General features: G+C 35.3%; 3 protein-coding genes across 3 annotated transcripts; 1 reads left to right on the forward strand and 2 right to left on the reverse strand.

Annotated features, from left to right (window-relative positions):
- Positions 1-6,479: 6,479 nt before the first annotated feature.
- Positions 6,480-9,332, reverse strand: LOC134283533 (putative nuclease HARBI1). Its single transcript, XM_062766048.1, has 5 exons — positions 9,327-9,332; positions 8,601-8,779; positions 8,417-8,506; positions 8,151-8,315; positions 6,480-8,058 (listed from the first exon to the last, which is right to left on the reverse strand). Exons 1-5 carry the CDS (start codon positions 9,330-9,332, stop codon positions 7,830-7,832), a joined length of 669 nt encoding a protein of 222 aa, XP_062622032.1. The 3' UTR covers positions 6,480-7,829.
- A 12-nt stretch (positions 9,333-9,344) lies between these two features.
- On the reverse strand, positions 9,345-10,980 carry LOC134283536 (uncharacterized). The gene is made up of 2 exons (XM_062766050.1): positions 10,631-10,980; positions 9,345-9,555 (listed from the first exon to the last, which is right to left on the reverse strand). The coding sequence occupies exons 1-2, from the start codon at positions 10,847-10,849 to the stop codon at positions 9,352-9,354; spliced, it is 423 nt and encodes a 140-aa protein (XP_062622034.1). The 5' UTR covers positions 10,850-10,980; the 3' UTR covers positions 9,345-9,351.
- Positions 10,981-11,085: 105 nt separating this feature from the next.
- LOC134283534 (uncharacterized protein F54H12.2-like) lies at positions 11,086-12,051 on the forward strand. Its single transcript, XM_062766049.1, has one exon. It carries the CDS (start codon positions 11,086-11,088, stop codon positions 12,049-12,051), a length of 966 nt encoding a protein of 321 aa, XP_062622033.1.
- Positions 12,052-17,954: the final 5,903 nt, after the last annotated feature.

A 17,954-nucleotide genomic window follows, 5' to 3' on the forward strand; every position in this document is an offset into this window, starting at 1 on the left:
AGCGCGTTATGTGCTTAATTCGTCCCCTGGTACTTCATTCCATGTTAAACAATATACAGTTTAAGGCTTGTCACATTTTAGGTGTTCATAATGAGGTTGCTGATGCTCTATCTCGTTGTCAGTTTCAGCGTTTTCGGTCACTTGCACCCCTAGCGGACTTGGAGCCAACATCAATTCCAGAGTCCTTTCAAACCATCATCTCCAGACTGAATTTGACAGATTAGTTCAGAGTTCCATTTCAGCAAATACAAGACTTGCTTATCAGACAGGTTTAGTTGAATTTGATCGTTTCAGGTTATCTTGTGGGTTACATCCGATTTGGCCTCCTGATGAAAAACAGATTATAGAATTCGTAGCTAGTTGTTCATTAAAGGGTCTGTCTTCTGCTACTGTAAGGACCTATCTGTCAGGTATAAGTTTTAAATGTAAACTTAATGGTAACCGTGACCCCACCCAAAACTTTGTTATCAAAAAGATGGTGGTAGGCATGTCAAGACTGCAAAGTTCAGTAGATGCTAGATTGCCAATAACACCAGATTTGTTGGGGAAAATATTGAATGTACTCCCAATTGTTTGTAAATCATCCTATGAAACTACATTGTTTTCAGCAGTTTTTTCATGCTCATTTTTTGGCCTATTTAGGGTTGGGGAGTTGGTCTTAGATAGTAAGAAAAGTAGTAGTTCTCATGCCTTGGATGCCACAAGCATCCAATTCTCCCGGGACAATTCAGATGTTAAAATTCATTTGTCTCATTCTAAAACTGACCAGTTTGGAAAAGGGGTTGTTTTGGTTCTACCTGCAGTTGAGGGAAAGATATGCCCAGTTAAGCTACTAAAACAATATTCAGTTCAACGTCCCGTAACTAAAGGCCCCTTTTTCTGTCACTTCGACAAGTCACCATTAACACGTTATCAATTCAATGCCATTTTGAAAAAGTCTTTGTCATGCATTGGGGTAGACAATGATAAGTACAAGTCACATTCCTTTAGGATAGGTGGTGCCACAACAGCTTCTATTAACGGCATGTCAGATGATCAAATTCAAGAATTGGGTCGTTGGGGATCAAAAGCTTACAAGAGATATATAAGAATACCAACCTCAAATTTGATTGTTGGCTAAAGATTCAATCGGTTGTATTACTTTTAGCACATCAAGCCAAATAGCTGGATAGGTTTTCTAATACCAGTCTGGTAAATGTTATTTTATATATATATACAATTTTGTTTACATATATTTCAGAGGAAGTAAGAATATGGATTGTTGGATCGTCAATAATATGGCATGCTTTTGGTTATGCTAGACAAAATGGGGGGTCCAACCTTGGGTTATCCACATTGAAGGCTAATATCTGGTGGCAGGGAAAAGGCGGCATGAGATGGCGTCATCTCCTCCCTAAAATCAAATTAATGTTAAGGTATGAAGACCCCCCTCAATATTTGGTTTTACATTGTGGGGGCAACGACATAGGTCAAATTCCATCATGTGCTTTGCGTTACAGCATAAATGATTCTTTAGATTCAATTTCGGTTCTGTTACCGAACACTAAAATTATTTGGTCTCAGATTTTACCTAGATCGATTTGGCGTAATGCTAGGGACAACAGGGCTCTTAATAAAGCAAGGGTTCGAGTTAATAGCTTTGTTGCAACGAAACTTCTGGCACATCAAGGGGGATATATTCGTTACCCAGAGTTCACTTCAGTTGGTCACACTTTGCTCAAAGAGGATGGGGTGCACTTGTCAGAGCAGGGCAATAAGATATTTGTTGAAACTTTGAAGAAAGCTTTGCACAATTTTATAATGTCAGGGGTGGGTGTTTTTCCTGCTTAAAATGGCCATGGCATTTGATTTCACTAAATAATGTAAATCACATTTAAATGGACACTGATGCACTGATGTAACTAATGTGTTTGTTTTATACTCATTTAATTGTCTTAGTATGCAACTTATGTGCACTGCCGTTCTTAAGACAGGGTTTGGGGATGGTTGGGGCGTTTTAGTTATTAGCGTTCAGCTACCGCCATTGTGGCGGTGGACACATAGTGTCCATTGGCGCAATCTTTAGCTGAACTTAAATAGGGTTATATTTAGTGAGCATCTGTTCCCAGGGCTCGCTACAACTGTACATAATTATTTTCAATATGTGTGAAATTTCAATTTGCTTATTTGTGTCAGACTGGATGAAACATTTGCAATGTATTACATGGTGTATTTGCCAGTAGGTTGTTTAACAGATTCATTTGTATATTTGCCTATTTCATATTCATTTCTATATTTGACAATTTCTTGTGAATTTTCATTTACATGTATTTGCCATTTGCCATTTGGGTTGCCAAAATCGCCCAATGTATTTGGGTCGGTAACCTTGGTTACGATCGTAACCAGTAACTAAATGTACTTGCTTAAATAACTGAAAATTGTAGTGCTGCCATGGCCATTATTCGCCATTAAACTTTAAGAAATTTATATCTGTGTGGTTTTCTCTAATAATTCGATTTAATTGCTGAAAATTAAATCGCGTTATTAGAGAGGCCCATATTTGGGGTTATTTGGGTTATTAGTGTTTCCCCGTTCTATCATCTTTCGAGTTTTTAGTCTACCCCTTGCGACTTCCTTTTCCGTTAGAGAACCCAAGAAAGCAGAAGTATCCTGCATCTCAAGTTGTAAATTTGTTTATTTTTTATACTGTGTTAAAAAATTTCCCACCCACCAACACCCCTTTTTATGTAATGTATGAATATATATAAATAAATGTCTATTTGGTGTCATTTTGCTGCTGCTTGATTTTTTGTATTTTCAGCCTTGTACATCTCTTCGTTCAGTACCTAACTTCGTCATGGCGCACTGCATGGCTGTAACCTCGATGGCTGTTGATGTTTCAAACCATTACTGTACCAGCTCCAATGAAGTTCCATATCCGAGATGCGGCGCAATCTTTAGCTGAACTTAAATAGGGTTATATTTAGTGAGCATCTGTTCCCAGGGCTCGCTACAACTGTACATAATTATTTTCAATATGTGTGAAATTTCAATTTGCTTATTTGTGTCAGACTGGATGAAACATTTGCAATGTATTACATGGTGTATTTGCCAGTAGGTTGTTTAACAGATTCATTTGTATATTTGCCTATTTCATATTCATTTCTATATTTGACAATTTCTTGTGAATTTTCATTTACATGTATTTGCCATTTGCCATTTGGGTTGCCAAAATCGCCCAATGTATTTGGGTCGGTAACCTTGGTTACGATCGTAACCAGTAACTAAATGTACTTGCTTAAATAACTGAAAATTGTAGTGCTGCCATGGCCATTATTCGCCATTAAACTTTAAGAAATTTATATCTGTGTGGTTTTCTCTAATAACACAATTTTGCAATTAAAGTATCAAAAGTTTTCTTGTGAACTATTCAAATTTTGGGCATGTTTCTTTGTAATATTGAGAAAGGTTACACACTCTTTAAAGAAAACAGCTGTAAGCAACAAGCAATCCTTAAATTTAAATTTTATGTTTTCTTTCTTAGGCAGTTTAATGTACTTACAATGTAAATTTCTAGTTTTAATTACACAGGTTTCTGCTAACCAGAAAAAGCTTTAAAGACTATTTCAGGTGAGCTAATTTCACACATATAACAAAATTTTTCACAATACATGTACTTAAATATTGTTTTTAATACAACATAAAATTATAGTTAATCTAATAATGAGAAATAATTTAATTTTGGTTGTAACATGTCATTTGATTAGATTAAAAAACATTAAACTATATCAGATAACTTGGGTTACCAACTTCAAAAATGTATCAGCTTATGTTACATTTCAATTACGTGTAATTTGAAGGCATTTTTAAAGGAGAAATTGTCCCATTTTCTACATTTAATGTTGGAAAATTAAAATGAATGAATTTATTAGCTACCCAGTTTATACTGCTATAACCTGTTTGGCTTTTTTTCATACCAGCTAACAGTCTTTCTGCCAGCAGCAGAATCTCTAGTGAGTATAATAGTAATACCAATATACATGTAATATATCATAGTGTAATTTGTTCAAATTTCCAATAAAATTTTTAGACTAAATATATCCATGGAATGAATATCAAAAATGAAAGAAAGTGAATATTACTTTGATCTGGACTGTTTTTAATGTGAATGATCATTAAGAAAATGCACATACAAAAAAAGAAAATATATATTCTTTATGTAACAATTTTGCTGTTTTCAGATGACAGAACTGCAAGTAAAAGAAAAGACTCCACAGTGAAGGGTAAAATACAAGTACATACACAGTTTCAACCCATTTGAAACATTCAAATCAGTTTATGCAGATTCATGCAGATTTATCTTTAAATTCACACACCTTTTATTTTCTTCTGTATGCTCATTCTTACTAAATGTATCATTAATTTCAGATCCAACGAAAGACAGACTTATGGAAATTGAAGAGGAGAAGTTGGTGATAATGAAGGAACACCTTAAGATTGAGAGAAGAAAAGTGGACATCTTGGAAGATTACGTTAACTGGAGAAAGAAGATGTACACAGAGGGCATGGAGAATACATGTACACCAACCGTATCTCCAATAATCAGAGGGCTTTTCACCTCATAGGCTCAAGTGAGCTTTTCTGGTCACTTATTCTCAGTCCGTCTGTTGATTTATGTAAGGGATCACTGTCTAGTTAGGATAGTATGCCAAGGCATCAACAATAGTTCAACAATAATTTCATGCATAAACTGTAGTTGATATCCTTGACATACTATCCTAATTAGACAGTGATCCCATATATTTTCATTTCATTGTGAAATAGAATTTTACATTCATATTTTAAAAATTTCAATTACACAAGGCCTCCCATGTCATTTTCAATAGCCCTCGCCCTCTGACTTCAAACACAAAGTTGTACAAGATTTACAAGCTCCTTAGCTCCTGACCTATCAATTTGCCTGGTAATATACATTCTTGTAGAATTGTCAGGAAATCAACTCCACTAAATTTCAAAGAGTCATGATATTTTTTCTGTAAGCTTATGCACTTATACATAAATCAAAGTTTTGCACTGATACATGAATCAAAGGTTTACATTTTACTGATAAATTGGTTTTTATGCCCCCGTAAACGAAGTTTTGGGGGTATATAGTTTTTGTCGTGTCCGTTTAGCTGTCTGTCGGTCTGTCTCTCTGTTTGTCTGTTTTTCCGCGAAAACTTTAACCTTGCCCATAACTTTTGAATTAGTGGAGCTATGACTTTCATATTTCTCAGGTGTATTCCTTGTGACAAGATCTTTCTTTGGGTACCACCAAATTTGACCTTTTGACCTTAACCTTGAAGTTTGACCCATTTTTACATGAAAATTTTAAACTTTAACTTTGGCCATATTTTATTGAATAGTAGATACCTTGTAGATTTCCGTTCTTGTGAAAAAACTTTAACATTGGCAATAACTTTTGAACGATAAGGGATAGGGCTTTCATACTTCATATATGTAATCCTTGTGAGAAGACCCTTCAGTAGATACCATGAACTTTGACCTTGACCTTTGAGATGACCTACTTAAAAAAAACAAACCTTGACCATAACTTTTAAAGGGTTAAGGCTAGTGCTTTCATACTTTACATATTTTATCCTTGTGACAAGACCTTTCATTTGATAACAAGAACTTTGACCCCTTGACCTTGGCGTTTGACTTACTTTAAAAAAAATTATCCTTGGCCTTAACTTCTGAACGGTTAGGGCTAGGGCTTTCATACTCTATATAAGTATTCTATGTGGCGAGACCTTTCATTTGATACCAATTACATTGACCTTTTCACCTTGACCTTGGAGATTTTTGTACTTATTGAAAAAACTTTAACACTGGCTTTCTTTCAAATTTCACAATTGTTTTCCAGTGAGAATACCTTACTTTTGGTACCAATTAAGTAAATTTGCATTTAAGAAAAGTTTAATCTTTGCTATGATGCCATGCGGGGGCATCAGTGTTTCACAAACACATATTGTTTTAAATTAGCTTTGAATGAATATGTTAAATTTATTAATTTATAAGTACCAGGTATAGATATTCAGAATATTTTATTTTCATATTCTTCCTCAGAATAATGGAGTAAAGATGACTGTAAGCACTGTGGCCCATGTGTCTCTTGATTCTTGTAACCACACCTCTTATTTGAGGGTTAAACTACCATTTGAAAATGCTGTACATATTTATCTAACATTAATATATGTTGACTACTTATGCAGTTGTTATGTTGTTTATATAAACTGTATTTATATCACCTGAGGTGTGTGTGTCATTGTGAAGTACCTTAAGATGCTTACTTTGTACAAATTCCACAATAATGTTTTCTGTTAATGAAACAAAAATTTTGTTATTGTTTTTTGTGAACTATGCATATTATTATATTATTTGTTACTTATCCTACAGCTATATAAGTCCTATATGTATTGTAATGAGATGTTTGTGGAAAAAACAACAACAACAAAATCAGTTTTACTTATTGTAATGTCTTTAAAATTCTGATTATGGTAATAATACATATAATGATAAGTAGACAAGCAATATATTTTTAGCAGATTAAACATAATGACTTAATGTAAAGCAGATTGACCTGCTGATGATGCAAAACATATACATGCACTGTGATGTAAGCAATACTGGTTCTGGTATGACTACTATGACTATATTATAATTATTTTTTAGAATGATCTACTAAAAAAAAAAGAATTATTTTCAATATGAATAAGACATTAAGTTTGTATTTAATATTATTCACAAATTGTCATTCAATAAATTACTTCGAGCATAAATAAAGAGAGTTTATCCACATGGAATGAATAAGCTATAAGTTAACTGGTAACAATTTTAGGAGTTTACATGTGAAAAAAACTTTGTTACTAGTGATTTATTATATTCTCTTTTTTTCTGATATAGAGCATATTGCTTCATTGCTTGGAAATTTTGCTATATCTACATTATAAGATGGTAACATATTAAATTTCTTTACTTAAAAAAAAATAGTACTTTGTAGTGGCATCTTGTCATTTTCAGTACAATTTAGAAATTTTTCAATTCGTTCCCGAGTGTATAATCGGTATTTATGAAACATTGAAAGTTTTTGTTCATGTTTTAAGGTTTTGTGCCTCTCATCATACTATTGTTGTAAAGTTTGTCATCTACTTAAGCTGTGATATGAATTTATAAGAAAAAAACCTTTGTTTCTTGGTAAAAGCTGAATAATTAAAATTACCATTATATAGAATTCTGTTACACATGTATTTACATTTATAGTGAGATGAATTATTAAATGATTATAATAGTAACAATTTAAAGCAGTTTCAATTGTCTTTTTGGAGAAGAAATCATTCCACTTATTACGGAAGCTGAAAACACTGTACACTAAAGAGTTCTAATTGTACAATGCAAAAATAGACTTTTATGCAGTTAAAGTGACCTGCTCCTGTATGAAAAATAAAATAACTTAATATCAGACCAAGATAAAGTAACCGAATACATAATTTTACATGTGTTCTGTATTTTACCAATATTATATAAGCTAGAAAGATTGACTCCTGTTCACTGATAAATCATGATTGACTTTGAACATTTTTCCTCAGGAAATATGGCAGGTACCTTAAGTTAAAAATTATAACTGAATAAACTTGTGTACATCTTTATATGATATACTGGTAATTTTTCTGAATTAAAAAAAATCATTGGTGTTTAAAGCTTCATTAAGAATATTTTCTTCCATCTTGAAACTAACTGCTTAGGGAGTCTGCAAAAAGCCAAAATTGCACTAGCAGGAGTTTTTTCAATTGTTTGACAGACTGATAGTTTCAATTGGCAAATCTCTGTATTAGTCTCTGTCTGACTGTTTGTCCAGCACCATCTGCAATAACACCTTGTGGCCCAGAAAATTCCTGGTCTGGGTCGTTATCGCACATCTCTCCATCAATGGGCAGCTTAATGTCCATACACATGTTGTGCAGCTTAAACACAGCTGTGATGATCTGCACACTTTTTGCAGGAGTGAATAAAAGCATCCCACCAGATTTATGTATGCACCTATACAAGAAAAAAAATGCATTATAGTATTTACATTTTTCCAAATTTCTGAATTGTTTTAAAAATTTTGAAGTATTTTAGTTAAATAGTACCTGAATCGGGATTTGCATACACCGAGTGCTCTTTCAACTACAACCCTTGTCTTGCTGTGGGCTAAATTGTAATTTTCCTCTGCTTCATTGCTTGGGTTGGACTTGGCCGTCATCATGTACCGCTTTAAAGCATATGCCGAGTCCCCAAGAAGCCAGCCGTCATTCCTGTGGAAGTAATGTTTAAAATAAATGCTAAATCATACAAAGGTTGTAAAATAAGGTGATTTTAAAACCTTTATATACATCTATATATCATATATTCCTACCTTGCTTCCATGTGGGTCTTCAAGGCAGAGTTAGAAAAGATGAACGCATCGTGTGTAGACCCAGGCCACTTGCAAACTATGTTTGTAAACCTTGAGACATAAATGAAAACATATTTATTTTTCATTCAGTAATGTCAATATATTTATATTGTTTGGCACTTTTTAAAGAAAAATAAAATTATACCTTAAGGAGGCATCAGCAACCACTTGTACGTTTATAGCGTGATAGCCCTTCCGACAAACGTACACTGATTCATTGTCTTTGGGTGCAGTAATTGGAACTAAAGTTCCACCAACGGCACCAACGACATTGGGGAATCCAGCAATCTTATATAACTCGTGTTTTGTACGTGACGAGTCATTCTCTAGATGCAAAAGAAATTTTTATCTGATAATTTTTTCGGTTTTTGAAAGTGAATTTTACATTTATTGACATATGAGAGAGAGAGAGAGAGAGAGAGAGAGAGAGAGAGAGAGAGAGCATGAATGTGTTTTGCATGCATATATACATATTTCTTCTCAGTTGATATTAAAATATATTATACTTTCATGTAAGTTAGTTGAATCTGATTGATCGAGAAACATTTGTTAAAAAACATTATTACCCGCTGAATAATGACCCTCCAGCGTAGCAACAGTCAACATTGCTTTTCGACTGGTGATGTTCCAAAAAAATAGCGACTGCGCAGAATTTATGCGCGTACGGTTCACTGTTATATGTATTTGTATAAAACATTCAGTATAATATAATAAATATTGCATGTAGTTGAGTGTAACATTGAAAATTTTCACCCCTCGAAAACCATTGTCAGCCTCGGCTGCGCCTCGATTGACAATGGTTTTCTTGGGGTGAAAATTTTCAATGTCACACTCAACTACATGCAATATTTATATATTATTTCATCACTACTATCATTATCAAGTGAATATCAAATTTAAGTATGATTTGTAAATGGGACTGCAAGAACTAATTGAAACGTTAACATACCCGATGGAAAGTGGATGTTGTTAAGCCGATTACAGATACTTCTGGTTACACTGTCAATGGCTCTTGACACACTAGACCGAGACACCCCATGAAGATCTCCACATTCCGAGAAAAATGCTGCCTTTGATAAGTATCTTATTGTAACAAGTACCTAAAAAATTGCATAATTAAGCATTCAATTGAATATTCTAAGAAATATTGTGGGGGGTGGGGGTGGTAATGACTTCCTTGATATTACATAATACGCATTTTTGCATTGTTGCAGATTCATTTTATTTCTTAATATATATAGGTACATGTATAAATAATTTTTAATATAGGAAGTTACTCTGTAATAAATTCAAAATAATTGTGAAAATTATCCTTCAAAGAATCGGGGGATGGGAGAGGGGGGTGGGAGGGTTGAGAGAAGAGAGTCATCTACAAAATGGTTGTTTTGCGGAATATCTCAATATTGATCGAATACATGTAAATACTACTTGTCAAAATGATATATAGTTTCTAAACAAGCTTAATACTCGACTTTCATTTTCTACCACAAACTTCCAACCGTACGAAAAAAAAAGGGAATACAAATATTCCAATATTTGTAGTAATTTTGAACGACATCTTAATACTCTGTAAAGTTTAAGTGGGACAATATTTTCATACATATTTTTTTAATTTTCAGAATTTGGTATGATATTTCTTGTTTTTATTTTTGACCACCTCAGATTTCTTTTTTCAATTAGCATATATATATATATAGTCGGTGTATTAAAAAATAATAAACAAGCACAAGCATACATTCAAAAGACAACAGAGAAAAACAAGTCCTTATTTATTAGAATTTATTATAAATTAAAGTTTATTTTTCCTCGATTGTAACTATTTAAAAAAATCTCGTATGCTTTTGATTGGAGACAATGGAATGGTTGCTTATAAAATGCGTATGTTTGGTATATATATGCAAGTTATTTTACATAAATTTATATCAGTTTTTGGGACAAAGTGGAATAAAAAAAAATAATATCTCTCATTCTCTATATCTCTGCTTCTTTTCTTTTCTGTTCATTTCTTTCGTGGATGCTTTTGGCATAGTTGCATACACATTAATATTAACGTTACGCAAATTTTTATATTTATGCAATGGTGTGCCGAGTCCTGTTGAAAAAAGAAAGATAACTTTAAACGTACAACAAAGTCGGACTCGGGCTTCGTTATATTTTCATACAGAGATGTTATACCTGTGTGGATGTTGACAAGGCATGGCTTCGCCCTGTAGATCTCTGCACGTCGGCTTCTACCATGTCAATAAGTCTATATATGAAAACTCGAGGTAAGCGATACCTTTCTATCACTTCCTGGTCGTTGAGAAAATCGAGGGGGTTTGTCCGATCCCGGAAAACCCTCTCTCGTCGAAAATTTCCTTTCGCATCGTCTGCTAGCAGGAGAAAAGACGCCATTTTTGTTTATTTACGTGCTCGCAAGTTAATTAACGAGTGCCCCTGACCACTCGTAGAGTTACGATTAAGTTTAGTCGTAAATCGCAAGTCGTAACTCTTAGTGAAACGCTCTTACGTGCAACGTTCACGTTTACGTCTACGTTTACTAGCTACGACCTGTTAGTGAAACTGTCGCCAGAACTTTAAAGACACAGACCAGGGCCTGTAGTCTGTGGGAAAAAGATACGGCAGGACACATGGACGAAGTGGGGTTAGAGGCTCTTGGTGTAGCTCAAAATAAAACCTTTGATGTAACTCCAGCTGCAAATGGTGGGGCCGACACGGTGACCATTAACGCACCCATCCTCACAGCGTTACCGGCCAATTCTAAAAACGAAGGATTCAGAAAAAGACACCAAGCTATTGCTGACAGTAAGAAACTCAGTTTGCTGGATACTTTACATTTGGATTTGTTTCAACAAGATCGATTTCTGCCTAATGGAGTGGACGTCCGTTTGCGATTTAATCGAGCTAGACCCTCTTTCTACATGATGATCAAAGGAGGAAGTACAGGAAAAGTGAAAATATTGAGTATGATCTTGTGGGTGAGAAAAGTCAAACCCACAGCAGTCATGATGAATACCATTAATCAAAGTTTGAACACCCACAGAGCCAAATATCCCTTGAGAAGAGTGGAAGTGAAAACCTTTACCATCCCCATAGGGACCCAGTCTAAGATTACAGATCATCTGTTTCAAGGTCAGATACCTAAACGTCTCATTTTAGGCTTTGTGGAGAATGCGGCCTTTAACGGAGATAAAACTAAAAATCCCTTTCATTTCCAAAACTTTGGGATCAAGAAATTAGATGTCAGTATCAACGGAGAGACCATGAGTACTCGTTGTTTTGAACCTCATTTCAACGAGGATTTATATCTGAGATCTTATCTCAGTCTGTATCAAGCTCTGGGGAAATTAGGAGAAGATTGGGCTCCGGACATTACCCTAGAAGAGTATAAAAGCGGCTACACTCTATGGGGTTGGGATTTCACTAAAGATCAAGAGGCGCAATCGGATAAATTCCACATCATAGAAACAGGAAATCTGAGAGTAGAAGTGCAGTTTACCATCAATACGGCTACCACCATCAATTGTGTGGTGTATGCAGAATTCGATAACTTATTAGAAATTAACAAACAGAGAGAAGTGAGCACTGATTACTAAAAAATGGATACGGGACAATTGAGAGAAGTCTTATCCAGAGAATTCAAGAGTTCTTTTGGAGGCGTGTATCCTGTAGATTTATTACCGGATCAATTAAGACCTGGAGAAAAAGCTGTGGTGGTCAATACGGATCCTCAAGATCGACCTGGAGAACATTGGGTGTGTCTATATTTGAGCAATCCCGTGGTGGAATATTTCGATTCTTATGGATTTCCTCCCTTACAAAAAGAAATTCAAGATTTTATCCAGCGTCATGCTCAGCAATGGATTTATAATCCGTATCGCTATCAAGACTGGAATACCGATGTGTGTGGACAATATTGCGTGTATTATTTACATCAAAGAGACAAGAAAAGAAAGAAAACCGACGAATGGCTATTCCCTTTTGATCAGAGTACGGCTTTACAAAGGGACAGATATGTGGCGAATTGGTTTAAAAACACTTATCATAAATTACCTACGGGTCATGGACAAAAGTGTCAATGTTTTTATCAAAATGTATTGTAAATGAGTTGTTTGTTGTTCTTTGTTGTTGGTTGTTGTTACAAATAAAGAATGAAAAATCAAAATCTGTGTTCTTTGTTTTGTCTTTTGTTAGTGTTTTCAGAAAATCCAGTTTGAACTGGTTAGGCTAGACTGAGCTTTTGACTGTGAAGTGTGACGTCATAATCTTGAATCGCTGCCAAGTATTTACCTGTGCAGTCAGCATAAAAAAAAAAACGTAGGTAAAACGTATGTTTTGCACACGGCCCTTATCTTTCAAGGTCAGGGGTATAAAAACAAGGTGTTAAAGACGATCCTCCTCAGTTGGGGGGGCATGTGGTTGAGTAAACGACAGTTTGGCAAACGAATTCCAAGAATATTAGAAGACATGGAGATGGACAAAGATAAATTTGCCTTGTTAGAAAAGAGAATGACGGAACCTATGGCGGGGGATCACGAAGCTCCTCAACAAAGAAGAATGGAGTTGAAAACCTTGGATCCGGAACCTAAGAATGAATATTTACCCCTGAATGAGCCTGTGAAGGATCCTAAATGTCCAGACAGATTTTACAGGATAGCCTTTAATTGGACTTTCATCATTTCAGAGCCCAAAGAAGAAGGAGATATAGATATGTTTCTGAGCAATGAAGATAAATTTGACTATTTGATTCTTCAAAAGGAAAGACATCCCTGGACAGGAGAAGTACATCAAATCAGGGGATTCATTCAAATGAAAAGACCAGTAGGAGGACTATGTATGTGTAAACTTCATATCACTGCTGATTTTGCTATGTCTCACAGTACCCCAGAATTGGAAAGTATGTTTTACAAGCAAGGAGGTGACTATGAAGAATATGGGGTTCTGAAACTTGAGGAGAGAAACAAAGAATTGGAGGACAGAGATTGGATAGAATGGGAGATAGGAGCTTGGAAGAAACCTGAAGCCATTGCAGCTAGAGAAGCTATGAAGAAAAGGTTCTTTCAGTATGTAGATAACACAAGATTTTGAATAAAAAAGATTGAACTGTTATTTATTGTTAGATCTCAATAAAAAGAAAAGAAGAAAAAAAAATTGTGGGTTTTTGTCATTTTTTAAAAAATAGGTTATCTCCCTTTCACCATAGATTTTTTTTTTTCAAAAACACAAAACAAAAAGTGTTCAGGGTTTTTTAAAGATTGATAAAAAAAGATACAATTAAAAAAAAAGTATAAATAGTAAACACGGTACAAAACACACCTCAGTTGTGGACTGGCTTCATTATGGGTAACACCTCCAGCAAAGAAATGAGTAAAGGAATGAGTAAAATTCAGTTTGGACAGAGAGTTCTTTCAGAGAAAGATGTAGACAGAGGTATACCAATTCAAATACATGATGATGGGACTATTGAGATCATTTCTCAAGAAGAATATAACCAATTGTGTCCAGAAAAGGGTGATCCTAATGATGCGAGAGATTACATAGAAAGTCCTTTTATGGTAGAACATCCTGCAGTATTTATACCACCTCCCTTGATGGAAGAACATCCTGTAGACTATAAACCTCAGGAGGAGGAGGAGGAAAAAGAAAACATAAGACCAAACAAACTCTTGGAGGATATTAAGGCTCATTATCAAAATAAACAGAAAGAAAATACAGGCAATGGATATATTGCTTACTTAAAACAAGACAGAGGTAGAATAGCCAATAATTGGATATTTAATTTAACTGGGTGCCGACAGGAAGATGTAGATCAAATCATTGGAAGTGATTATCAATACTTGATCTTACAAAAAGAAAGGCATCCAGAAACTGGAAAACTTCATCATGTGAGAGGATTCATTCAAATGAAAAACAGAGTTCAAGGGAGATACCTGTACAGAAAGATTCATAAATTAACCTGTTTTGAGATGTCTCACAGCACTCCAGAATTGGAAAGAACCTTTTATAGACAAGGTGACTATGAAGAATATGGAGTTCTAAAACCTGATGTGAGAAACAAAGAATTAGTTCCAAGAGATTGTAGATTTACCTGAATAAAAAAAAAAATCTTGTTTTTATTGTGTTGTTGATCTATAAAAACAAGGGTGATTTTTAAAAAATAGATTCATTTTACATCATGAGTCTCCAGGAGATACAAGGTGATTTACTCAACTGTGAGGTAGAAGCTATTGTTCATCAATGTAATTGTTTAACTGTAAAAGCTCATGGATTGAGTCAAAGTATTGCAGAGAAATTCCCACAAGCCAATCTCTATGCCACTCGCAGACCTCTAGGGTCTAGAAATTTAGCCGTAGAAGAAGATAGAGGAATTCCAGGCACTATTAAGGTGTTTCCCTCACAAACCCCTGTGGTCATTTGTTTACTAGCTCAATGGAATTATGGAAAAGCAAGTCACCGACCTAAAAGAATTTCCACTTATCAGGATACCCCACAAAACAGAGAGCAATGGTTTCAAACTTGTTTACAAGAAATGGGGGAAAGTTTACCTTACCAGACTTATGCTTTTCCTTACAAGATTGGCTGTGGACTAGCCCAAGGAAATTGGATTCATTATAGACATTATATTGAACAATTTGTACACACTTATGAAAAACATGTGTACATTCTTCATCATCATCATCATTAATTGTGTGTGTTTTCATGTGATGTAAAAATAAAGAAAGAAAAAAAAGTACCTTTTTTATCTGTCATACTCTAAAGTCTGTTTAAAACCGGAGATGAAGGTCCACCGTAATCCCCATGCACTCAAAAGCAGATCTCTGGGGGAGGTCAGTAGAAACAGTCATGTAGTTTTTCTTCTTTCCCCTGTGATATAATGTCAATATTTTAATGGAAAATTCAGAAATTCATCAGTAATTGGAGATAAAAAACTTGCTATCTTTATAGTATTGATTTCCATTATCAGATTTATTTATTTTTATCCATTTTAAAAAATATAAACATTTAAAATAATTATCTTAATAATAATAATTAAATAAATTAAAATGATATCTCATTGAAAACTTTTTTAGATTCAAGTTTAGTTTTTATGTTAGTTATTTCACTGTATATTTCCCAAAGGAAGACCAACAGCCAGGCTTCACTTCACTTAGAGAATGGATTGGTTAGGAACAAAACATATCTTCCAGGATGAGGACTGTATAGAAAAATAAAAACCCATTTTTTTTAATAAATTACATGAGACAATGCCTCTTATAAATGTAATGCAAAATAATATCTCTTATATATATATACGGATACCTATACTCTAATCATATTAAATGTCATTTGTAAAATGTATTTTTTTTTTTAAAAGACAGATTTATTTTAGGATAGACTTTAAATGATGACATGAATAGCAGGCCATACTTTCAGCACATGACAAAACATTATCTCAAATTACACAGAAATGGGTTATTTAGCATAGCTGACATTAAACATATAGGTGAGTGATAACATATTCACAATCATAAACAATGTGAAACAACTTTAAACGACCTACACGATGGATTACAAGCCTTTTTCACTGGGGTAAAATCTTTGCCGAAATTCGCCATGGCCGCCGAACCCGAACCCGACTGCAGAAAGATGAAGTCATAAAAATAACATAACACTGATGTAGTATTACATGATTTTTTTTTTATTTTATTTCTTAAAAACTAACAATGCTTCTAACTGTCGAATTCTCCTCCGAAATCGTATTCGATCCGCTACTAATTGCATCCAGGGATTTCTCCGGTCTTCGGGGGGTAATTCGTAGATTTGATTGAGGCTAGCCTGTGTGAAATTTCCAGGTATTTCATTCCGTATTGAATACATACTTTCTCCATCGCATCTATGTCCTGCCACAGTAAAATCATTTTGCCAGCTTGGGGATGAGTCATGAAACTGTAAGGCTTTCCGAAATAACGGGTCAGGTTTAGTCCGTGCCATTTCTGGGGCAGAATTGTTTTCATATGTCGACATAGAAAATGTATGGCAGCTAGTCTCCCCATACGGCCCCCTGACTTGAATCGCTGCCAAGTATTTACCTGTGTAGTCAGCATAAAAAACGTAGGTCTATCGTATTTTTGCACACGGCCCTTGACAGATGATGCAACAGGTATAAAAAGGTAGGTCAAAGGTGCACACGGCCCCCCTGACTTGAATCGATGCCAAGTATTTACCTGTGTAGTCAGCATATTTTTTGCACACGGCCCTAAACAAACTTGACTCGCTGCCAAGTATTTACCTGTGTAGTCAGCATAAAAAAAAACGTAGGTAAAACGTGCACTCGCCCCACAGCAGGTATATAAAGCAAAAAACTGTAAAATTTGACGATCATTCTTGCTTGACACTTCGAACCTGACAGACGTGAAAAATATTATGGCAGAAGCAATGATGAATACCCCAGACAACCCCAGCTATGTGACACCTGAAGAATATGTAGGAGCCCCCTATAGTTTTCAAGAATACATGAATAAAGAAGATATGGGCATCTTAAATACAACTCTGGCTGGAATTGTTAACATGCTGTCTGGTCTTGACAACAAGGTGAGTGATCTTGACAACAAGCTGACTGATCTGAAAAGTTACATCACTAAAATGAAAGGAGGAAGCACTTACCAGAAAAAACAAGGACAAGGGGAATCGGGAGAAAAAAAGAAAACTAGACAGACGGATCCATGCTACATCTGCAAAGAGTTAGGGCATTGGGCCCCAGATTGTCCCCGAAAAAAACAGGATTCGTGCTATAAGTGCGGGAAATCTGGTCATTGGGCTAATCAGTGTACAGAGAATGAGGAGGATCATCAATTGGTCAAAGAAATACAAAAACTGGAGAAAAAGCCTCAGGAACCCAAGAGGAAACTACCCCTGATGACTGATAAGGGACAGAAGAAGAAGAAAATGTAAATGGATGTATTTTCATTCTGAATAAAAATTGCCTTGTTATTGTGTGTTAGTGTTCTTTGTTTTCAGAAAATCCAGGTTTGTTATTGTTTTGAGGAAATCCAGTTTGAACCGGTTAGGCTAGACGGTCTAGACTGTGAAGCGTGACGTCATAATGACATTCTTGAATAGTTGCCAAAATCGTAGTAGCAGCGTTATGAATCGTAGTAGCAGCGTAGTGTATCATGTAAACATAGTGTAAACACAGCCCCGTATTTAGGGGACTATATGTACTGAATTGAACCGGCTATCCCCCACAGGGGCTGTACTCTCTTGACCCACCTATCCCCCACAGGGGCTGCACTCCCCTGACCCGGCTATCCCCCCAGGGGCTGCACTCGCTTGACCCGGCTATACCCCCCAGGGGCTGCACTCATTTGACCCGGCTATCCCCCCTAGCCCCAAAAGTGCACTCAGTTGACCTGGCCATCTAGGCTCCTTATACTACGCTGATGCTTTGTTGTACAAGGCATCCTGCTCAGGGAGGGTCTAAGTTGGCTATTTGCTAACATTTATTGAACAGCGTAATTAC

The sequence above is a fragment of the Saccostrea cucullata genome, unplaced genomic scaffold (assembly GCF_032062105.1).
Source record: "Saccostrea cucullata isolate Sc308-1 unplaced genomic scaffold, CSIRO_AGI_Scuc_v1 ctg5236, whole genome shotgun sequence".
NCBI lineage: Eukaryota > Metazoa > Mollusca > Bivalvia > Ostreida > Ostreidae > Saccostrea > Saccostrea cuccullata.